Here is a 25,214-nt window from a genome sequence, read left to right as displayed (position 1 = left end):
AATCTGAACAAAAATTATGACTCGTATCTTTCTAAATACGGATTCTTAACTCCTTAAGACTTCCGAAGCGTTCCTTCAGAAGTCCAAAACAATGTTCAATCCTTACACGAAATCTGCTATGGCGTAAGTTAAAAGTTTTACGTTTGGAGTAGTCAAGTTGTTGGGAGTTTGACCGAAACGTAGTTATAAGAGTTTTAAGTAATGGATAAACAGAAACGGCTGCTAACCATTGTTCTGAAGAAAATATAGAATTTTTTTGAATGCAGAGAGCGCTTGTGCGAAACATGCGAGTATCATGTGCACTTCCAATGTGACAAACTGCGACATGTCGAATCTTCAACTTATAGTCACATACGACTTATGCTTTTATTGAATACACTCTATTTTTTGAAAAATAGGATGTATGGTTAACCAATGGTGCTTCGACAAGTTTTATTTCAGTACTGTCAATATCCTATGCAATGTGGAAGCTCATGATAGGTTTTCTCCACTTTATCTTGTCGTTCAGCTACATCTGGCCACGTTATAAATTTGGTTTGCAGTTCCAATATAAAGCGAAAGACTCTTCGGGTTATCTTATAAATTGTTTCCCCAACTCCAACACCAAATAATGTAGCGATTTTACGAAGCCGCATTTTCGCCTGATGAACCCAAACGATATAAAACAATAGGAAGTTGAAGATCGAACGGGAATTGTTGAATTGAATGTGAATTAGTCAACTCCGCGCTAGTGTTTATTAGTGAGAGTATTAAAGAAACTTCGTTCCAATTTACTCTAAGCATCTGACGAAAACGGGCTTCATCAAATTCTTGAAGAATTGTAGATCTCCATTGAATAGAGTTTGGTACGGGTTGGTGATTTCCGTAATGGTTTACTAAAGTAAACAAAAGGTCTTCATTTAATTGCTCCATCATTTTCCAATAATTTGCATCATCTAACAAATAGAAACTATACATTAGTGAAAACTACATTAACAACATGTTAATACCTTCAATCAGAATATTTAAAGCACTATTTTCAATAAAAAAATCTATACATTTTTGTATTTCACTTGTTCGCGACATTGTTATACTTTTATTTTTCTTTGCTCAATGTGATACGGCTACAAAAGCAGCTGATTCATTTTGATGATGCATCTGAGGTGTTCTTGCAGTTTTTGTATAGCATTTTTGCATTTCGTGCTCCTTGCAATGAGTTCACAAGAGAGAGTGAATACCCCTATTAACTATGCTTCCGACTGTGCACGATCACATAGTCGAAGCCGATAGCAATGGTTGATTTCACATATTTGACTATTGCTTCGAAGCAATAGTCGAAATAATATTTTAAGCAATAATCAAAGTGTTGGCAACTCTGCCAAGATGACAGATAAAGAAGAATTAACATTTTAATTCTGTTAGTTATTTTGAACTTGTGAAATAATAATAACTAGGAGTTTTTTGAATAATAAATATCGAAATTATACAGATTTAATAGTGGCGACGAGGATATTTTTTTTTGCATTACATTGAAAAATATATGTACACAAAAAAAAAATGAATCCACAAGAATTCCAGTTATTTTTCCAAGAAATGCAAAACCAACGTGCGAAAGACACGGAAGCAATGCGTGAACTTTTCAAGGAGTGTTTGCAAATGAAAATGCATACTGAAGCAGTTCCGAAAACAGAAAAACCGGAGCAAACAATGGAGATTTTAGCTTCGAGTCTCACGGAATTTGTTTATGATCCAGAAAATAACCTAACATTTGAAACGTGGTACACGAGGTATGAAGATTTGTTCTTAGTAGATGGTAGCAAACTTGATGACGCAGCGAAGGTCAGGCTTCTATTAAGAAAACTCAGTACAACTGTGCATAATAAATATATGGACTTTATTTTGCCTAACCATCCACGTGAATATAATTTCACTACAACAGTGGAGAAATTAAAACAACTGTTTGGACCTAAAAAGTCACAAATCAGCTTACGCTATAGCTGTTTACAGTTAACCAAACCACCAGATACCGACTATACTACGTACGCAGCCGAGGTTAATAAACACTGTGAAAATTTTAAATTGAATAGCCTGTCACAGGACCAGTTCAAATGTTTAATGTTCGTATTGGGGCTGAAATCGGAAGCAGACTTCGAAATAAGAACCTGAATATTGACCAAACTGAACACAGAAGCTGATACCATCAACTTGGAAAAACTAACAAACGAGTGTCAGCGTATCATTAATTTGAAATCCGACACAGCGCTGGTAGAAAATAAATCACGCGAAAATCAGGTGAATCGAGTACAAGCAAATAAGCTTAAGAACAATCAAAAACCGAAAACACCATGCTGGTTTTGTGGAGCAATGCATTATGTGCGTGACTGCCCATACAAAAATTATAAATGCGAAGACTGTCACAACATAGGCCATAAAAAAGGTTACTGCAAAGCGAAAAATTCATCAAAATCAAAATGCAATAGCAACAACAAAAATAATAGCAATGGTAAAGCAAAAACATTTTCACAGCCACGATCCAACAGTATATACACAACGAACAGCATCATAGCTTCACAGCGTAAATATGTCCATGTTAAAATCAACAATGTGCGAATCAAATTGCAATTTGATACTGCATCGGACATAACTTTCATTTCAAAATTTAATTTCGACAAATTAAATATTTTAAATACAATGGAAGTACAACCAGAATCTGCTAAAAGTGCAACTGGAAACTCACCATTGTACGCAAAATTTACATGTGATGTGCAGTTAAAAGACACAATTAGAACACTTACGTGCTTCGTTACAACGATCGATTTGAACGTATTCGGATTAGACTGGTTAACTGCTTTTCAACTTAGCGATATGACGCTTAATGCTATTTGCAGCCAAATTTCAACAACAAAACAGGCAAGTAATGTTTCAATAAAGTCGTCAAATTGCAAATTTCTTCCGGAAAAATTATTTCCAGAACTTTTCGAGAATGCTATGGGTCTTTGTAATAAAACTAAGGCACATTTAAGTATCAAACCAAACTCTCAACCTGTTTTTCGACCTAAGCGCCCGGTAGCATACGCAGTTCAACATTTGGTTGAAGAAGAAATTAAGCGACTTCAAGATCTCGACATTATCGCACCCATCAATTACTCTGACTGGGCCGCACGAATCGTAGTTATCAAAAAGCCAAATGGTAGCATTCGTATTTGCGCTGATTTCTCAACTGGTCTTAACGACGCGCTTGAATCCTACAAGTATCCACTACCGCTTCCAGAGGATATTTTTGCAAAAATTAGCAATGCAACAGTATTTAGTCATATAGACCTTTCGGACGCTTTTCTCCAAATCGAAGTTGATAGCAAATCGCAAGAACTTCTCACAATAAACACGCATCTAGGTTTATTCAAATACAAGCGTATGGTTTTTGGCGTTAAAACTTTTCCGGCAATTTTCCAACAAATTATGGATAAAATGCTTGCGGGCTTAGATTGCGCAGCTGCTTACATTGACGATATCTTTGTCTCAGGTAGAAACCAACAAGAGCATGACAACAACTTACATGAAGTTCTACAACGTATTTATCAATACTCAAGATCGCAAAATGCAATTTTTCAGTTCCTGAAATTGCTTACTTGGGATATATTGTCAGTAAAGACGGCATTCGCCCAGATCCATGAAACATTGAAGCAATCAAGACAATGCCTGCGCCAACCAATCAATCCGAACTTAGATCATTCTTAGGTGCTATCAATTTTTATGGAAAATTCATAAATCACATGCGCAAATACCGAGGACCATTAGACGAACTACTTCAAAACAACAAGCAGTGGCAATGGACAGAACTTCATCAACGCTGTTTGGATGGTTTCAAGCAAATTTTGTCATCAGAGTTATTATTAGCGCATTACGATCCACTAAAAAACGTAGTAGTCGCTGCAGATGCATCTAACTATGGGCTCGGAGCTTGCATTTTTCATGAAGCTGACGACGGTTCAATGAAAGTAATATGTCATGCGTCCAGATCACTAACGACCACAGAAAAACAATATAGCCAAATAGAAAAAGAAGCTCTTGCGCTTATTTTCGCGGTTACGAAATTTCACAGAATGGTTTTTGGGAGAAGATTCAAACTTCAAACAGATCATAAGCCTCTTCTGGCTATATTTGGTGATAAAACTGGAATTAAGGTGCATCAAGCAAATAGAATTCAACGTTGGGCAATTAAACTGATTGCATACGACTTCGAATTAAAGTTTATTTCAACTAACAGTTTTGGGTATGCAGACGTTTTATCACGACTCATACATAACACAATCAATCCTTCAGAAGACTATGTCATCGCTGCAGTAGAGTTTGAAATTAAAAGTAAACAAATTTTACATAACTCGCTTGATAAGCTGCCGCTTACCAGCAAAATGATTACTTACGAAACAGCTAAGGACAAGGTTATAGCTAAAATTCTCGAATATGTAACTGAAGGATGGCCATCAAACTGCAACAACAGTGAGTTAAAAGCTTACTTTAACCGAAAAAACGACATATGTATAGTTGACGGATGTTTAATGTTCGGACAACGCATTATTATACCTCAAATTTTCCGAAAGCGCATTCTTAAAGAAATTCACCGAGGTCATCAAGGCATAGGTCGTACTAAAGACATCGCGCGGAACTACGTTTATTGGTCAAATATCGATCACGATATTGAAGCAATGGTGAAAAGTTGTTCTAATTGTGCCGCAGCAGCTAAAATGCCCACAAAAACAACTTTACATCCTTGGCCAAAACCTTCTAATTCTTGGGAACGGCTCCATATTGATTATGCAGGACCAATAGATTCATACTACTTTTTGGTCGTAATCGATGCGTTCTCAAAATGGCCAGAAATTATACAAACAAAATCTATAACAGCAACTCAAACAATTTCCAGCTTGAAAGAAATTTTCACTAGATTTGGGTTACCGAAGACAATAGTTTCAGACAATGGTACTCAATTTGTGAGTCACCAATTTCAACAGTTTTTAGCGGAAAACGGCATTAGTCATATACAAAGCAGTCCGTACTATCCCATGTCAAATGGACAAGCCGAAAGGTTTGTGGATACTTTAAAGCGAGCACTCAAAAAGTTAAATGGGAAGGGGGTAACTGCTGAAAATCTTCAAACATTTCTACAAGTTTACCGATCAACTCCGAATAAGCAAAATGAGGACAGTAAATCGCCAGCTGAAGTTTTACTAAAAAGAAATATCCGTATTAAACTTGACTTAATTAAACCAACGCTGGTGTCTTTACCAGACCCAAATGCCAAGTTTAAAAACAAGTGCGATACACAACTCAAAATGAAAGCGCAATTTGACAAAAGGCACGGTGCAAAGCCAAAGTTTTACGAAAAACAAGAGCTCGTTTATGTCAATATATTTAAAAACAAACACTTTGAATGGACAAAAGGAAAAATAATCGAACGCATAGGTAACGTCATTTATAATGTTCGCTTACAAAATGGCAAACTTATTCGTGCACATGCCAACCAAATTCGTGACCGAAAAGATCAAGAAAATGAGTTATCTTTAGAAATATGTACTTCCGAAGATATCGCCAACGAAAAGTGTTTAGTTGATGCATTTGGACTCTACGAAACAACACCTAAAGATGTGGTCGAAATAACTAACAACAACATGGTTTCGACTCCAGATCAATCTTTCAACGAAGTAACCGAGATTGCAATCCCTCAAACTGAGAAGCACAATGAGGCAGTTGTTCCGTATACCCGACCAAGGCGTACTAGACATCCTATTGACCGTTATAGGCCCTAGAATCACCGCATTGGAGATTTAATCTCAAAAGGGGAGGTGTTGGCAACTCTGCCAAGATGACAGATAAAGAAGAATTAACATTTTAATTCTGTCAGTTATTTTGAACTTGTGAAATAATAATAACTAGGAGTTTTTTGAATAATAAATATCGAAATTATACAGATATAACACAAAGCAATATTTTAAGCAATTGTGAAAGCAAAATTTTAAGCAATAGTTTTATTTTTGCTTTGAAAACTAGGCTTGAATTAAACTAAGATGAATTACCTTCGATGGCTATTGGAACTTCAATTATTAAATATAATGCATTAGTTAAATATCTTACAGGGCCTTAAACGGTTTGATTACCTTACAGTTTATTGGAACACTATTCCGTGTTGTGACATTAAGCAGTATTAAAATATTCGAAACTACTTATTTCTGTTTAAATTGAAAACTACTTAATATCCGGAATACATTCATAATTGATTGCAACCTCTGTTTTCTAACAGAACTCTTGCAATATTTAAATTTTTAAGAGAATTTTAGAAATTTTTTTAGAGAAACGCTTTTAATTTGACAGGCACAAGTTCTAAGCCCGGCAGTTGCAGTCCAAACAAATTATATACGGACTATAAACTAATTAAATAAAAATTCGATTATTTTCTAAGACTACTGATGAAGAGTACTTGGCAATACTCGAAACAGCGTTGTATGGTCAACCAAATTTCAATAAAATTAAAAATAAAATATTTTGTGTTTGTCCTTTCTTTCTTTCTTTCTTTGTTATTCTAAAATTCTCTAATTAATTAATAATATTATATTTTTAGTTTAAATTCAATGTTAATTTTAATTTAATTTTTAAACTTCCTTATCATAATATTTCATTTTAAGTTGTAGCTCACTTATATTGTATATAAGTTTATCTTTTTTTATAATTTTTGTAATTTCGATTTATTCTTAATAACATTCTAAATAAATTATACTTGATTGAATATTATGTTAAATTTTAAGTTAGTTTCTAATAGTGCAATGAAAAGCATATGTTTAATGCACTAAATAAATAAATAAGAATAAAGGAACTCACGAAAAAACATTTGTAAGGAACTGAAAGATGTCCCAAATACTGCCTAAATACAGACAGTACCTTTATAAACTTTTTTGCTGACATACTAGAACTTCTTCTTAAAACTCATATCCCTGAATATCGATTTAGTGCAACCAAGGAAAGCGATCAAAGATCACTAGTTCACAGGGCAAGAAACTCCAATATAATCAAAATAGTTAACTTTAAAAGGGTAGAATTGGCAATCAGTTTGTTCAAATTCTACAATTCACCAGCACATTATGGCATATTTTCAGTCCTAATTTCTAAAGGGTCTGTAAGATTCATACATATTGTTCGTGAAATAGTTACTATTAGTTTATTTATATACATCAAATTTTATTTATTGTTATTAATAATTTTACTTTTTGATAACCCTCACTTCATTTTTTATTTTTTGTTGCACTTGGCAACCCCAAAATTATCTGAATTGTTTTTGAATATAATAAAAAATGTTCTGTTGGTTTTTTGTAACCTGTCCGAGTCAGTTCTTTTTTTAAAATGTTTTTTTTTGTGTCGTAGTGGCTTTAAAAACGCTGGTCAAAAAGGCATATCTACAGTCACAGAACTTCACACCAAAATTTTGGTGGTTGCGTGTCATTCAAAGGTGCAGACTATCATTTTTGAGTGTCATTCATCGTTTTTCTCTCTTGAATGACACTCTAGAATGATAGTCTGCACCGCGCTTAAGACAATTTGTCGGAAAAAATTAAATTTTTATACATTACGCAAAATTATTACTACAAAATAAATTTTTATTTTTAATTAATTTTTAAAATTTTATTAGTTAATGGGGCATTTCTAATGTTAACATAGAGGCTGCTTTCTTACATTAAGGGTTGTAAAGACCTTTGCCGGCCCTTTCCCAGGCTGGGGTATACTCAGCGTATAACAGGGTTCAGTACAAAAAATATCATATAACTATTTAAACTAAGAATAACCAATTCATGATATTTCCAAACAGAAAACTAATAAAATAAATAACTAACAAAATAAATAACACAGGTTATATAATATATGCTTAATTATTACAAACTAGATATATTTCAAAGAAAATAATACAATAATAAGTAATAAAATAATTAATACAATTCATGTAATATGTGATTTATGTAGTATATAACATTATATAGTATATATATAATATGATTTATATGTATAGGTATTTATATATACAAAATTCAATTAATTATATAAAAAAAATGACATTGATATAATAAATACATAAAATAAAACATGCTTTAGAATTCTTTGCTGCTGCTGCATACAACTGTTGCTGGCCGTTAACAATATTTGAAGCTAACCAACTGTTTAGATATCACTGGCTAACGTCCTTCTGTTGGGTTTTTCCCTTTAATTCAGAGTCTTCTTCTTCGGTGTTGAGCAAATATTATTCTGAACATACATGGTTTGCAGTCACCAACTAATCACTTGATTTAATTAATTTATTTAAATGTTTTCTTTTAATAATCTTTTAGTAATTTTCGCACTCCAGCTAGTAAATTTCTTTCTGTTAAGTTTTAATTGTTCAAATTTTATCGAATTTATTTTAGTTCATTTAAACTCTATTTTAAGTTATAGCTTCACCCGCAAATGTTCACTATATAAACGTTTTCTTTTATCACGTTTGTCGTTCACTTTTCATTTTTTTACCCCGAGTTCGCCGCGAGGATCAACCATACATCTTAAAAAAAACCACGAGACTCCTCAGCATCATAAAACTGTTTTTTTCGACTCCCGCTTTCATTTCATTTTTTTTATCACTGCTTGCAGTACACTTTCCAGTTAGCCGTTTTTTTTCCGGTTCATCAACTCAATCTTTCCCCAGATGTTCGGTTTTCTACTTCCAGACTTCCGAAAGCTTTCAATTACTTTGTGATTTTAAGCTGCACTCTCAGCTTTGGCGAAAACGAAAATGTAAACACACAAAATGTCATTTCTCTCGTTAATTTTGTTTTGATTTTTTTTATAAATGTGTTTGGCTGCCAGTGTTTAATATTTTTTTATTTATTTATCAAAACAAAGATGACTATAAAAAATACATATTAAAGTGGCCCTTAAGTGGCCTTTAGACATCAACGCGCGTTGACAAACACACGAAGTCTTCTCTTGCCATTACACATTAAATTTACCAACAATTTTTTAAACACGCCTCCAGCAAACAATGCAAAATTTGTTCACTCATCAGTAGTAAAGCAATCGCTGAAGTGTCGACAGCGACTGCTATGCGTAATTTCCTTACGAAAAATGATGTTTTACATTTAATTTATAATTTTAATTTATATATTTATATTTATATTTATTTTTATGATTTCAATTTATATATTTATTTTTATATATATTATATTTTATATAATTTAAATTTTTTTTTTTGGTATTTTTTAATAACAAATTTTCCGTAGGTGTACAATGCAATTAATATTTAAAACAAAATTTTTATTGTAATTTAATGTTTGGTTATTTTTTTGTAGCCCAAGGTTATTAATATTTTAATTCCTCTTAATAAAATGTTTTGAAAATTAAAAAATTTTACCTAGGTAGAAAATACAAATATTTAAAATAAAAGATACAATTCATTCATATTTGCAAAGCATCGCATGCTAACGACAAATCATGCGTGCATTTAAACGATGTTTACGCTTCCATTTCTCAAAATAAATAAAATTTTGCATGCCGACCAAATCCGACTGTATATGCAAAAACACGAGCATGTTTGAAGAAATATCAAAATTTTTTGATTTTCGTCAACACATTTCTTAAAATTTCAAATGTTACTATTACACAAACAAATTTCGCATTTCACAAAGTAGGAGAAAAGTAGGAGAAAAAAATTCTCATGTGAGAGCGATTTTTTAGTATATTTGTTGTTTTATCTGGGGCGTGTTTAAAAAATTTTTAAAAAATTGTTTGTGTAATGGCAAGCGCGCGTTGACAACGAACGTTGCTGTCTAATGGGCCCTTTAGACATCAACGCGCGTTGACAAACGCACGAAGTCTTCTCTTGCCATTACACATTAAATTTACCAACAATTTTTTAAACACGCCTCCAGCAAACAATGCAAAATTTGTTTACTCATCAGTATTAAAGCAATCGCTGAAGTGTCAACAGCGGCTGCTATGCGTAATTTCCTTACGAAAAATGATGTTTTACATTTAATTTATAATTTTAATATATATATTTATATTTATTTTTATGATTTCAATTTATATATTTATTTTTATATATATTATATTTTATATAATTTAATTTTTTTTTTTTGGTATATTTTAATAACAAATTTTCCGTAAATGCACAATGCAATTAATATTTAAAACAAAATTTTCATTGTAACTTAATGTTTAGTTATTTTTTTTTAGCCCAAGGTTATTAATATTTTAATCTTCTTAATAACATGTTTTGGAAATTAAAAAATTTTACCTATTTAGAAAATACAAATATTTAAAATAAAAGATACAATTCATTCATATTTGCAAAGGATCGCTTGCTAACGACGAATCATGCGTGCATTTAAACGATGTTTACGCTTCTACTCCTCAAAATAAATTAAATTTTGCATGCCGACCAAATCCGACTGTACATGCAAAAACACGAGCGTGGTTGAAGAAATATCAAAATTTTTTGATTTTCGTCAACACATTTCTTAAAATTTCAAATGTTACTATTACACAAACAAATTTCGCATTTCACAAAGTAGGAGAAAAGTAGGAGAAAAAATTCTCATGTGAGAGCGATTTTTTAGTATATTTGTTGTTTTATCTGAGGCGTGTTTAAAAAATTTTTTAAAAATTGTTTGTGTAATGGCAAGCGCGCGTTGACAACGAGCGTTGATGTCTAATGGGCCCTTAAGAAACTGTAAGACCAATTTTGTTTTGACAAAAGGGCAAAAAAAAAATTGATCATTACAGGGTGAGATTAATCTGAGTGAAGAAAGAAATTTGATTCTGAATTCTGAAATTCTTAGTGGGAAAACTAAGAACTTCAAGAGATCAGGAAGAAAAACAATGCAATAGTGGCATATCTGAATAAAAGTTTTGACTAATTGCAAGAATTATAAGAACTATTCAAATATTAAAACTTTAATATTTGAATAGAAGTTTGTAAATAACACAAATATTTTTTTGAAAAAAAAAGAGAAAAAAGGAATTAATTGACTAATAAATTAATTTAAGTAATTATTGTGTATCTAGTACTTTGAAATTAATTATGGTTGCATTTTATTTTGTATAAAAGATGAAGAAATCTTAAATAAAATCAGTTATTGACTTCCAATCAATGCCTCATCAATTATATATTGTTTCCCCCCACCAGGGATAAGGAACATTATATAAGTTAACACACGCGTCTCATCCGGTCCTGTGCTGAGTTTCATTAACGGAGCATTTACCCCAAGAAAAAAATTAAATTAACTATAATTTATAAAATTTAAAATATAAAAAATGAACTATCTTATTTGGGAGTAAAGAATGTAAAAATAATAAATAAAATACAAGAAAAAACCACGTGTAATTATAACTCATACTATTAAAAAATTTAAAATTTAAAGTGAACTATTTTATAGAGGAGTTAAATTTATAAAATTTACTCGTAAAATATAACGAGACAATTTTATTGTGTAAAAAAAAGTATAACGAGTGAAGCTATAATACCACAAAAAACGTTTTAGTACAAAATCAACAAAAGCAATGCCAGACGAGTAAAATCTATGCCTAATTAAATATTTTTATTAAAAAAAGGAAAAAAGAGAAAAAACTTTACCTTCATAAAAAAAAGAAGACATTTAAAAGCAATATACAACAGCAAGAAGACTTACTTTCGTAAAAAGAAAAAAAAGAGAAACTATTCACTTTTTTTAAACAGCAAATCTTAAGAAATAATTAAAGAACTTAGACGAAATGTACGGTTTCAGTGATAAAATGTGCTCCTCCTAAAACAATAGAAAACAACGATTGCTAGCAATAATTAAACATAACATTAATCCGGCCCACAAATACGTCGCTTTAGAAACACAAACAACAATAACGGCCGAGAGAAAAAAAACAACAGTTTCTTTCAATTACTTTTTACTTCCTACAACAAATATATGTACGTTAAACATCAACCCATCAGGACTGGATTGGCAAGTGATTTTCTTTAAATATAATTTTTATTTGCATTGCGTTATGAAAAATATTTTTGTGGACACTATGGAATGTAAATTTTTTTTATTATTTTTTTCAAATTATAAAAATTTAAATTTTAATGTTATTATTTTTTACAATTTTTATATTTTTAGTTGATAAATTAAATATTGTTCGTTATTTTTATTATTTTATTTAATTCTACTCTTTTCTTTCTTCTCTCTTACTATACTATCAAAATTGACATAAAATACAAGTGTTAAACATTAGAAATGTTTTCATTTTTTGATTCTAATTTTTATGGTTAGTGAAAATAATTCAAATTTTTAACTCAAATTTTTCAATATAATTTTGATCTATCTAAACCTTCTCTAATAAATCATCATAATTTCGGACGTTGTTATTATCAGAACCCTTCGCAAGAACTTATTTATTATTGTTCATTCTTCCTATTTTGTTGAATACTATTATTTTTACTCGTGCATCATGAACACCGAACTATATAAAACCCCAGTCTGTGAGACAGACTGCATTGATTTATTATACCTGTCTGACCCATTACATGCTCAAGGTACTACCTGTTACGTTCAACATCTTTTGATATTCTTGTGAGCAGAGTTAAAGTCTGGCACGGTGGCGAGGCCAGCTAGCTCGTCAGAAAAGGGGTGGATTCTTTACTCCGCTATAGCACATTCGAACCGTAACAAAAAAATAAAAAAATCATGCCAGAGAGTTTGGTTCAAAAAAAAAATTGCAATCAATGTGATCAAAGTAGATCAAATAAACAAAAAAAAGAAGGAAGGTAGAAATAACAAAAAAAATATATAAAATTACTATTACTATTTCATTGTAATACTCTGTGTCTACCAGTGTTTTTCCGTATTGTCCCTGTCCTTGTCTGTCGGTTTGGACCTACCCACCCTGACTACACTACCGCAGTTACCGTTGAGCTGAAGTAACAGGCCCTGTTAAATTCTCTCCAGCTCTCAGCTACCAGCTCTCCAGCTACCTAACTTTGTCCCCTTTTTCACATCCACCTGTCGTCTATATCTTCTTTTAAGCCCTCATGTTTAAGTATATTTCTTTTCTAAATAACATATCTAACTAACATTTCAACAAAACAAAAAAAATTATTGGTTTTAATGACTTATATTTTTGGTTGAATCAAAACAAACAAAAATAAATGGTGAGTTACAAATATTTAATCTAAGCTTAAATAACTAACAAACTTCATTTTATTAAATATAATTATGTAAATGAAATTATTGACATGATAAATATAAAAGAAATATTAAATAAAAAAAATAAAAAAATATAAGAAAATAATGAACAAATTCAAATAATATTAGAAATATTCAACAAAATAAATCAAGAGTAAAAAAGAGAAAAAGAAAATAAGCAAAAAGGTATTTAAAGTAAGCTTAAATAACTAACAAACTTCATTTTATTAAATATAATTATGTAAATAAAATTATTGACATGATAAAAATAAAAGAAATATTAAATAAAAAAAAATAAAAAAAAGTATAAGAAAATAATGAGCAAATTCAAATAATATTAGAAATATTTAACAAAAATAAATCAAGAGTAAAAAAAAACCCAAAGAGAAAAAGAAAATAAGTAAAAAGATAAACAAACAAAGAGAGGATCATTACAAGTAGCATTTTTTTTTATCCAACTACTCTTATTTACGAATTAGCCTCCATGTTGGTGACGTCACCAGCCAGGAAACCTGTAATTAAAATAAAACCTAAGACTCTCTTTCTATCTGTACTCTTAAGTACTTTCATAGTATATTGGTTGTTGCCTATATACCCACATATATATCAAGTTTACATGTTTCTTTTCCCCTTTTTTCTTTCTGACTCCTGTTTCAACAATTAGTTTAATTAAATATTAAGAATCCAATAATAATAAAAAATAATAAAAATTATGAAAATTATATAGTAAAATAATTATTAAAAAAAATTTTATAAATGATATAAGAATTCAATAATAATAAAAAAAATAATAAAAATTATAAAAATTATATAATAAAATAATTATTAAAAAAAAATTCATAAATGATATAGGTATATCATGTGAAATAATGAATTTTTCGCCACTTAGCTGTTGTTGTTTCTGCTGTCTTGTTGCTGTTTTCTTGTGGAGCTTCTACAAATTCTGCATAGTCAGTAACGCTATTGCGTGATGTGCCATTCATTTGTAAAAAGGGGATCAGTTAGAGTAACTAATTCTTCATCCGGTGGATTTACTTTTCACTTGTTGTTCTTTGCTGCTGCTTTATTCATGCCACTGAGATAGGGATATTCTCAATTCATGGCCATTAGTTAAGTGGCCAGATTAGTTTAGAACTTTTTAGTTTTCTTTGGCGATAATTTAAGCCTCCGATTTTTAAGAATAGATTAAACGTTTAAAGCGTAATGAATATTTCTTTCGTACATTCGTACATATGTATAACTTGTATATAAAAGTGCACTTTTATGTAATTTTAACTTATTAAATTTCTCACACAATATGTAAAGTGCATTGCAAAAAAAATGCTATTGTCATTTTTAACATTTTTGTTCCACTGAATATTTTAATAATTTAATATAACACAATTATTAATTATAATCATTTACAGTATTCAGTTTTAGTTATTCATCATCTGGTATTTTTCTACTGCTGTAGCTATTTCATATTTATTTTTTTTTTATTTTTAAATATCCACTTTATCTATTAGTTAATATATTTCAATCATATATTTTAAATTCCAACAATAAAAAAAACTTTTCTAACTGCTCGCGGACATCGACCGTCACCGTTCAAATCATTTGTTCAAGAAGAAAGCTAGCAACCACTCTTTCACTTTTATATCTATTATCCTTCCGTAATTTCACCCGTTGTAAACTCATCCCGTACACTTTTGGAGGTCGTTCTTTGAACCTTCAGTTAATACTGTTTTTCTTTTGTACATTCCGAACGTTCCACCTGCATTACCCACTTTTTTCCCTTTATAACTTATTTTAAGACTTCCATTGTGCATTGCTCTGGCACCATTGATCTTTACTACTCCTAAAGCTTTTGCTGTCAATTTGATCAAAACAAAAAATGTACAAATGCTTTTACCCATTTATTTATTCTGCAATGTGCGAGCAATGCACTTTGTTAGCATTCAATAATAAAAATAATAAAAAAATTAATCAATACTGTTCACACATTATTATTATTGTAAAATATTATTATTATTACTATTGTTATTATTGTACAATATTTGTAAAATTTGAACATATGCTGATGTTAGCAATATCCAAACTTTGACTTTCCTTTGCATTATTTAATTTGGTAAAATGCAGTGGCACTGAACTTGAATATTTGCATTATATTTTTTGTTAAGTGCAGTGGCACTGAACTTTGAATATGTAACATATATCAAGGCCAGTGCATTGGCATTAATTCTTGGTTGCTAGACACAACAAAGAATTTGGTTGCATAATATATGCTGAGCTTGCACTTTAGGCAAGAAGACGGTAAAGGAAAAGAATAAAATTTAGAAATTGTTATTGTAATAATTTGTAATAATTTAGTATTTAAGGAAAAATTTAATTTAATAAAATTCAGATTGAAACCAATATTCGATCTCTCATTTTCATTTCCAGAGTTTCAGTTCAAGTGCTGAAAACTCAACTTTCAATTAAAGAGTTACAGTTTAAGTGCTGTCAATTCATTTCCTTAGGTGTTAATTCATTAACATTTAATTTGGTGACCCCGACGTGATTATCAGGTGAATCGCTTGATAATTCAACACGAATTTGACGTAAAGGTGTCCTACGATCACATCAACAGAGGCTTTGGTGTCAGCATCAAAAGAGGACAAAGAACACGAATTTGACGTAAAGGTGTCCTACGATCACATCAATACAGGCTTTGGTGTCAGCATCAACAGAGGACAAATAAAACAACTTTAGTTTCACAAGGTGTGAAATTGGCTGTTAATCAACAAATCAATTAACTGGATAATGGGTTTCAGTTCGCTAGTGGATCGCCAAAAGGCATTGGGCGACAAAATCAAACAATTTATTGGTAATTGCAAAAAAGCTGGAAAACCTCGCAGAACTTCTCAATTCTATACAGACAAGATTCAAGAATTGCAAAGGTTGGGTGACGAATATCATGAAAATCATCAGGAAATTATGGCTTCAGTGGACAAGGTTGACGACCATGAATACTTGGTGAACAAAGAGTATCAGAGTATTCTTAAAATGATTGTCGATTACAACAAGGTTCTAGAAATTGAAGCAATAGAGCTAGAAAAATTATCTTCAGCAAGCAATGGCATAACAATTGAGCAAAACAAACAGATAAATGATTCAAACATTCGGAAACTACTCCGAAATCAGAAGGCACTCATACGTGTAATTGAAAGAACGATAGAAGGAATCATGGTCAACAGGCAAGTTGAACAACCATCTACATACTATTCTATAAAGGCAGCCAGTCTTGAAGGATATATGGTCGATTTAACGGCAAATAACACAACGTTATGGGAAGCTACCGACGAAAGCATCATTGAGGACTACACACTGGAAATGTTTTATGAACTCGAGGAAAAGGCAGGAGCTGCCATGATCGAACTACAGACATTTGCATAATAATCAGACAATTCGCAACTCAAGACAGACAGATTGCGAATTGCCTCTACCAAGAATATCACTACCAAAATTTGATGGAAACTATATGCGGTGGGTGGAATTCAAGGACTTGTATATGGAATTGGTCCACAACACGGAAATCAGTGACAGCAAAAAAATGCATTATCTGACTACATCATTGGATAACGAGCCAAAGGGGCTAATTAGACATCTTCCAGTAGTAGGAGAAAATTACAATATAGCCTGGACTTTACTTACAAGTCGTTATGAAAATAAACGACTTCTGGTTACAACACTCCTAAATAAATTAATGGGACAATCCTCCATTAAAAGGGAGTCGGCACCAGCATTAAAATCTCTACACGATGTAAGCAAGGAATGCATACATGGTCTCAAGGCTCAAGGAGTTCCAGTCGAACATTGGGATGTTATCCTGGTACATCTATTGCTGCGCAAGCTGGATGCAGAAACTCTAACAGCTTTCGAACAAGGGCTAACAGACAACAAACGTTTAATAACCATTGATGAATTGCTAAAATTTTTGGAACATAGATTTCAATCACTTGAGGCTAGGGGAAAAGGAGATTCATCATTCACTCGAACATGTGCTTCAGCTACAAAATTTGGTTTAAGTAAAACCTGTCCAATTTGCAATAAAGACGGTCACATGGTCTACGCTTGCAAAAAATTCGAGACGGCTAATCTATCACAACGATGGAATTGGGTTAAGGAGTTCAATTTGTGTGTGAACTGCCTCAGGATTGGACATCGAGCTGATGAGTGTAAATCCAGGCACTGCACTAAGTGTTCTAAAAAACATAACACTTTGATGCATAATCCAAAGGGGAATCAATACACAAAAGGTACTGTTCTTCAAGGAAATAACTCGACGCCTCAACAAACAGGTCAAGCTTCAGTTTCAAACCAATCATCAAATAAAATAACTCTTTTAACAAACAATACCAGACAGGAATCTAATTATGTCTTATTAGGGACGGCCAGAATAAGATTGCTGGCATCAAATGGAAGACAAATTGAATGCAGAGCAGTATTGGACTCTGGCTCTCAAATCAATCTCATAACAAACCGCCTGTCACAAAAATTGGGCTGCAAGCCTAGGCCAACGCTTATGAGTATGGAAGGCGTAGGAGCAAATGAATCAAAAATACGTCATCAAACAATAATTCGAGTACAATCAACGTTGAACGAATTTGTAGCAGAGATGGATGCACATATCATACCAAAAATCGTTTCAGATCAGCCAATGCAGTATTTGAATATCGAATCCTGGGATATTCCAAAGGAATTAACTCTCGCTGATCCAGATTTTAACAAACCTGGCCGAATAGATTGCCTGTTAGGAGCAGAGATCTTTTTCAAGTTACTTATTGAAGGTCAAATAAAACTAGCAGTTAGTCTTCCAACACTTCAGAATTCTATTTTTGGATGGGTTGTAGCTGGCAATGTTGAAACTTTAAATTCAAGCACGGCAACTTGTGGCATATGCACTACTAAGGAACTAGAAGAATCTATATTGAAATTCTGGGAATCAGAAGAAATTCCAGATTCAACTTCGGAACTCACAGAAGACGAATTGCGTTGTGAGTCACATTTTTTGCAACACACTTTTCGAGGAAGTGATGGCAGATTTGTTGTAAAACTCCCACTAAAGAATCATCCATCAGTGTTACCAGATACAAAAGGAATCGCTTACGAGAGGTTCAAGACAATCGAGCGCCGTTTCATTCAAAATCCTGATCTAAAGAATCAATATGTTTCATTTATGAGGGAATATGAAGCATTGGGACACATGACAAAATTCAGCGGTAGCGAAATAATATCTCCCCAATATTTCATCCCTCACCACTGTGTGCTACGTCCAGACAGCTCAACATCAAAACTGCGAGTTGTATTTGACGCATCAGTACACAAATTATCAGAGCCATCACTAAATGACATAATGTTTAATGGTCCAAAAGTTCAAGACGAACTGTTTTCGATTTTGCTCAGATTTAGAATGCACAAATATGTTTTAAAAACTGATGTGGAAAAAATGTACCGTCAAATATGGGTTAACAAAGATGATCGAAATCTGCAACTCATAATGTGGCGAGAAAATCCCACAGAACCACTTAATTATTATCAGTTGAACACAGTTACTTATGGCACAAGAGCAGCACCATATTTAGCAACACGCTGTCTAACAAAATTGGCGGATGAATATCAAGGAAATTATTTATATGGCGCCACATCTTTAAAAAGGGATTTTTATGTTGACGACGGTCTAATAGGAGCTGATACCATCAACGAAGCGTTACTAATTCAACAACAATTAATAACAATTCTAGACAAGGCTGGAATGAAACTAAAAAAATGGTGTGCAAACAACCCAAAACTTTTACATGGAATCGCTACAGAAGATCAAGAAGTAAATCTCAATTTTGATTCCAAGGAAACCCAATTCACAAAGACGCTGGGTCTTTTATGGTTACCAAAGTCAGATTCATTTCGTATCAAGGTTAACATTCGAGACCATAGTCACACAACAAAACGATCTATGAGCTCCGATTTGGCACACATATATGACCCTTTGGGTCTTATTGGTCCAATCTTGGTCACCGGTAAAATCTTGTTGCAAGGAGCATGGCAGCTAAAACTCGATTGGGATGATGATCTTCCGTCAGAAATACGTAAACAATGGACATCGTATAGAGAAGATCTGGCCTTGTTGGACAATGCAACAGTTGTGAGGCACGTATTCAGCAGTCAAGGCTACAGCCATGTTGAGCTGCACGCTTTTTGTGACGCCTCAGAAAAGGCTTATGGTGCAGCAGTATACATTAGAACAGTACAAAAGGATAAAACGATAAAACTTAATCTACTATGCTCCAGATCTCGTGTAGCACCCATAAAATCTCAAACAATTCCACGACTAGAATTGTGTGCAGCGTTGCTAGCAGCAGAACTCATGGCAAGAGTTAAACTTGATTTAGGCTATCAAGACAAAGCAACTTACTTTTGGACAGATTCACAAATTGTGCTTTCCTGGATAAACAATCATCCAGGCAAATTACCCGTTTACGTCGCCCACCGAATTGTAAAAATCCTTCGGTTAACAATTCCAGAACAATGGCGTCACGTCCCGTCAAAACAAAATCCGGCAGATATTCTGTCAAGAGGGCTTAAACCGCGGGAATTTTCATCTTGCTACATGTGGTTATATGGTCCACTATTTTTATATCAGCCAAAGCCGCTGTGGCCAGCTCCCTTCAAAAGGGAATTAATTGTTGAAGATAACACGGTGGTGCTTGCTTTATCAACACAACAACCTACTAATGAGCATGCATGGGTCTACTCGATTCATTCAAGAAATTTATTTACACATGTCCAAAAGGTTGTTGGATATGTACTTCGTTTCACAAAAAACGCACGGAAACCAAAAGAATCAAGACCAGAGACCATGCAGCTTTCACCGATGGAGCTCGACGTAGCACTTAAGATAATAATACGTCAAATCCAGGCCTCCGATTTTTCTGATCTAAGGAAAATGCTAGTTAAGGACGAATTTGTGCCAAAAACTCATAACCTCAGTTCACTAACTCCGTTCGTAGATGAAGAAGGGGTAATACGTGTTGGCGGACGGCTAAGCTCTTCAAAACTACAATTTGATGCCATTCATCAAATGATTTTACCCAGCAACGATCCACTAGTAAAGTTGCTGGTAGAAAAAATACATAAGGACAATTATCATTGTGGCGCCCAAGCATTGCTGGCACAAGTGAGGCAGCGTTTTTGGCCCCTCAAAGGAAAAAGCTTGATGAGAGCTGTAATACAACAATGCTTAAGATGCAGAAGAGCAAGGCCAATTGTGTACAATCAAATCATGGGAAATTTGCCTGGACACCGTGTGCAACCAGCTCGACCATTTCTCAGCACTGGAGTTGATTATTGTGGCCCAATATGGGTTCATTACAAAACAAGAGGCAAGCGTCCACAAAAGGCGTATATCGCTGTCTTTTGCTGTTTTGCAACCAAGGCCGTACACTTAGAACTTGTGACTGATCTGACCACAGATGCATTCATTGGAGCATTAAAACGCTTCATAGCAAGACGAGGACGCTGTAAAACGTTATACTGCGACAATGCGACCAATTTCGTTGGAGCGAAAAACAAGTTGCAGGAACTTACTGACGTCATCTACGCTGATCGAGCGAGGGAATCAATTGCAGGAATGTGCAGTACGAAAGGCATAGAATTTCACTTCATTCCACCAAGGTCACCACACTTCGGCGGGTTATGGGAGGCAGCAGTAAAATCTGCCAAATATTTGCTGGTCAAAAATGTTTCAACAGCATCACTTACATATGAAGAGCTTGAAACTGTCGTTATTGAAGTTGAAGCAGTGTTGAACTCGCGACCCCTTATTCCTAGCTCATCAGATGCAAACGATTTGAACGCAATAACTCCAGGTCATTTTTTAATAGGTGAAGAAATCACTTCAAGCGTTGATGTGCATGCACGTGACTCTAAAGAAAAATTACTTAAACGCTGGCAACTGGTATCAGAGCTAAAACACAGTTTTTGGCAGCGCTGGACTAAGGAGTATCTAAGCGAATTGCAACAGCGCCACAAGTGGAAGGGTCCCATCACCAACATACAGACCAATACGATGGTAATCCTTAAAGAAGACAATGTCCCAGTTCTGCAATGGCCTTTGGGACGCATCATCAAAGTTTACAAAGGTGAAGATGGTTTAGTGAGAGTTTGTGACATTCAAACAAAAAAGGGAGTATTTAAAAGACCGGTGCATAGATTAGCTCCATTATTTCCTGAAGACGATAAATTAGAAGATCCAACCTTTGGAAAAATGACTGAAAGAAAAATCGAATCAGAACAGACTCAAGAAACTCCAAGGTCACCTCCCGTGTCGCTTATCGTAAAAATTCCATTAAATCGCATCAGAAAACCTGAATCATTAGTCAATGGGTTAACTCCGACAAAACGATCATGTCTGAATTCCGGGTTGCTGCTCACCATTATTACTCTACTCATTTTGCCACTTGCACTATGTAGTCCCGTCAATATAACAACCTTCAACAACAAACCTGGCATTTATTTTGAGCAGCTTAAACCAGTCAAAATCATGTCTGCTGATTGGAAAATGATTGTATATTTTGACCTTTCCCCATACCAACAACAAATGAGTATTTTAGCTGATGGAACAAAAAGGTTGAACAATTTATGCGACAAGGCATTGGATAACACTGCTTGCAAGGTATTACTCAACTATTTTGACCGTATAACGGAAAAACTGCAAATGGAACTTAATCTTCTCTCTGTTAGAAAAAGAATAACAAGAGGAGCTATAGACATTGTCGGAAATTTTGCAAATTCATTGTTTGGTGTCCTCGACTCAAACTACGCGGCACAAATGTCAAGCACAATAAATGGTCTTAAAAGGAACGACAATCACCTGGAACAACTCATTAAAAATCAAACGTCACTTGTTGATTCAACTATCAATATCTTTAAGAAGAATCAATTAAACATGCATGACAAATTTGAAGAAATTGAAAAGCGCATCAATAACTTGTTGTATACAGATGAGTCAATAAACGACATACACGTAACACAAAATATGCTTATGTTGTCAATGCAAATGCTCATGATGGTATCCAACCTGCAAAGAGTTCACTCATCAATTATGGACGTACTAATCGACAGTCATCACGATAAAATAAATCCTCTTCTGCGGACTCCACAACAGCTTAGTGAGCAAATATGATTAGGGCACATCTTCCATCACACCTACAGTTACCTATCCACCACAATAACTTACTCGAAGTATATAAGCTCATGAAGATCAACGGAATCCTGGCAAAGGGCCATGTCATTTTTTGCATCGACTTACCTCTCACGGATCCAAGAGAATTTCAACTGTTATATCTTGTTCCAATTGTGGCAGCTATAAATAACACACTTTTATAAGTGAAACTTTCAACAGAATTTCTAGCCATCAGTCCGCATCATGATGAATTTCGACCAATGACACAGCATCAAGTGGACGCATGCATATCGATAAGTGACGAAGAGTTATTATGTCCAAACATACAAGCAACATTTCATGAATCGTCAAACGTCAATAATTGTGAAATTGACTTATTTAACAATCAAGCTGAACCAAGATGCGATATGTATCAGCTCAAGGACACAACTGTATGGTATCAACTAAATCATCCGAATCAATGGATTTACGCAACCATAAATAACATCAAAATGAATGCAGTATGCAACAAGAAAGCATTTCAATTAACTTTAGTGGGCAGTGGTTTGATTAAATTAGAACCTGAATGCATCATCAAAAATGAACACATTACGATTCAAGGTCATCAAAAAATGGTTACTTCAATGCAGGCATCGATCACCAGATTGAACCTATCTGTAGGATGGACAAAACAATATGCGAGCAATAACATCAGCGTCAAACCATTGTCACCCACAATCCATGAGCTTGAACTTATTCAACGAAAATTAGGCCACATCCAGAGTTCCAGTTTTCCAACTGATGCTATTAGTCCAGGGACACATAGTCTAATAACCAGCTACGTTGCATTAGCAATGTTTCTATGTGTCGCTAGTGCACTATTATATATATGGCGAAGGCAAAAAATCACCTATCAAACACCTCCAATACCGATGCCACGACATCAGCAGATGACCGAGGATACAGCATGTTGACTTGCAGCTTCCAATAATTAGAATTGATGTTGTCAATTCAAGGCGGGCAGCATGTTCACACATTATTATTATTGTAAAATATTATTATTATTACTATTGTTATTATTGTACAATATTTGTAAAATTTGAACATATATGCTGATGTTAGCAATATCCAAATTTTGACTTTCCTTTGCATTATTTAATTTGGTAAAATGCAGTGGCACTGAACTTGAATATTTGCATTATATTTTTTGTTAAGTGCAGTGGCACTGAACTTTGAATATGTAACATACATATATCAAGGCCAGTGCATTGGCATTAATTCTTGGTTGCTAGACACAACAAAGAATTTGGTTGCATAATATATGCTGAGCTTGCACTTTAGGCAAGAAGACGGTAAAGGAAAAGAATAAAATTTAGAAATTGTTATTGTAATAATTTGTAATAATTTAGTATTTAAGGAAAAATTTAATTTAATAAAATTCAGATTGAAACCAATATTCGATCTCTCATTTTCATTTCCAGAGTTTCAGTTCAAGTGCTGAAAACTCAACTTTCAATTAAAGAGTTACAGTTTAAGTGCTGTCAATTCATTTCCTTAGGTGTTAATTCATTAACAAATACTATATATATAATAAAAATATTGTATATATAAGTATTAAAAAAGTAAAGTGTAGCACCAGTAGTGCTGTTGGCGTAGCACACAATCACCAGTGGAGGAAACAATACTGGTGGACGAAACTAGTGCTACTTGGAGTGGAGCTGGGCGTCGCGGGTAACCCGAGGTAATATCTTGGTTACACTCTTAATATCTGTATATCTAATTTTTCTCTTTTCGTGCAGGCCTACATTACATACCTCGACTCGAAACTTCGATATAAATTTACAACTTTTCTCAGTAGAGCAAAAGCTAGAATTGGAACGCATGGTTAATATCAGCGTAAAAAAGGCCTTAAGGCCGAAGCAAGACCTGATCGAAGGGAAGCTGGTGATGCAATTGGATTACTGTGAAAATATTGCCGAGTCGGAAAAAAATTTCTGATATCGTAAAAACACTTCGGGCAAAATCGGAGAATTTGGATCATGGCTAAAATCTGTCGATAGAACACTTACCCTATACTCACAATTGAAGGGCACTCCGAGATATTATGCACTTCATTCGCCATAAAATTGTGAGTGAAGCAGATACGATCCTGGAATCGTACAGAACACTCCTTGATTGGGGAAAGATGAAAAGTTGCCTAATGCTTCATTATTCGGATAAACGCGACGTTGCGACCCTGGAGCATCACATGTCTACACTAGCACAACGGAATCTGACGGTAACAGACTTTTATCGGCAGATATATCGGTATTTATCCTTGATTCTTGACAAGATAGATTGCTCAGATATTAGCGAGGAAACCCTAAGTGTTATGACAAACGTTTATAAAAATAAGGTGTTGGATGCCTTGGATGCGAGGTCATAATGGCGACCTGGCACGATTGCTTAGTGTCAGAGAGCCTATAAGTCTTCCCCAAGCTCTCCAAATATGCCTAAAGTTGCAGAAATTATAGGAATAACATGCAAACGATCGTTACAGACAGATTTACTCAGATACAATACGTGTCCCTAACCGAGATACTGATAGACCAACCCTCTCAAGAAACTCTTCTAATATTCCTTCCAATTTCACGCCCAACAAAACTTTTTTACAAAATTACCAGCACCCTATGGGAGTCAAAAATCCTATACAACCATCCTCAATTAACTATCAAAATAAGTCAAAACAAGCTACAACCTTTATTCCTCCGAGAAATCATAGCCAATATAGAACTATTAATAACTCCAGCACTAATAGAGCAAGTCGCAATAATTTTAGCGGTAACCAA

The 25,214-nt window shown here is 33.6% G+C and overlaps 5 protein-coding genes across 5 annotated transcripts; all 5 read left to right on the top strand.

Annotated features, from left to right (window-relative positions):
- Positions 1-1,536: 1,536 nt before the first annotated feature.
- On the top strand, positions 1,537-2,145 carry LOC119675367. Its single transcript, XM_038086564.1, has one exon. It carries the CDS (start codon positions 1,537-1,539, stop codon positions 2,143-2,145), a length of 609 nt encoding a protein of 202 aa, XP_037942492.1.
- Positions 2,146-2,670: 525 nt separating this feature from the next.
- Positions 2,671-3,717, top strand: LOC119675365 (uncharacterized protein K02A2.6-like). Its single transcript, XM_038086563.1, has one exon. The coding sequence runs from the start codon at positions 2,671-2,673 to the stop codon at positions 3,715-3,717; it is 1,047 nt and encodes a 348-aa protein (XP_037942491.1).
- A 35-nt stretch (positions 3,718-3,752) lies between these two features.
- On the top strand, positions 3,753-5,786 carry LOC119675364 (uncharacterized protein K02A2.6-like). The gene has a single exon (XM_038086562.1). It carries the CDS (start codon positions 3,753-3,755, stop codon positions 5,784-5,786), a length of 2,034 nt encoding a protein of 677 aa, XP_037942490.1.
- A 10,993-nt stretch (positions 5,787-16,779) lies between these two features.
- LOC119675363 lies at positions 16,780-22,407 on the top strand. The gene has a single exon (XM_038086561.1). The coding sequence runs from the start codon at positions 16,780-16,782 to the stop codon at positions 22,405-22,407; it is 5,628 nt and encodes a 1,875-aa protein (XP_037942489.1).
- Positions 22,408-22,667: 260 nt separating this feature from the next.
- Positions 22,668-23,360, top strand: LOC119675362. The gene has a single exon (XM_038086560.1). It carries the CDS (start codon positions 22,668-22,670, stop codon positions 23,358-23,360), a length of 693 nt encoding a protein of 230 aa, XP_037942488.1.
- Positions 23,361-25,214: the final 1,854 nt, after the last annotated feature.

This window comes from Teleopsis dalmanni, chromosome 2 (genome assembly GCF_002237135.1).
Source record: "Teleopsis dalmanni isolate 2A chromosome 2, ASM223713v2, whole genome shotgun sequence".
Taxonomy (NCBI): Eukaryota; Metazoa; Arthropoda; class Insecta; order Diptera; family Diopsidae; genus Teleopsis; species Teleopsis dalmanni.
This window is presented reverse-complemented; position numbering and strand designations above follow the sequence as displayed.

What these genes read in the sequence shown, in the direction of transcription:
- LOC119675365 (XM_038086563.1), top strand. Translation starts at nt 2,671, where the DNA reads ATGGAAGTACAACCAGAATCTGCTAAAAGTGCAACTGGAAACTCACCA.
- LOC119675363 (XM_038086561.1), top strand. Translation starts at nt 16,780, where the DNA reads ATGCATTATCTGACTACATCATTGGATAACGAGCCAAAGGGGCTAATT.
- LOC119675362 (XM_038086560.1), top strand. Translation starts at nt 22,668, where the DNA reads ATGACACAGCATCAAGTGGACGCATGCATATCGATAAGTGACGAAGAG.
- LOC119675364 (XM_038086562.1), top strand. Translation starts at nt 3,753, where the DNA reads ATGCGCAAATACCGAGGACCATTAGACGAACTACTTCAAAACAACAAG.
- LOC119675367 (XM_038086564.1), top strand. Translation starts at nt 1,537, where the DNA reads ATGAATCCACAAGAATTCCAGTTATTTTTCCAAGAAATGCAAAACCAA.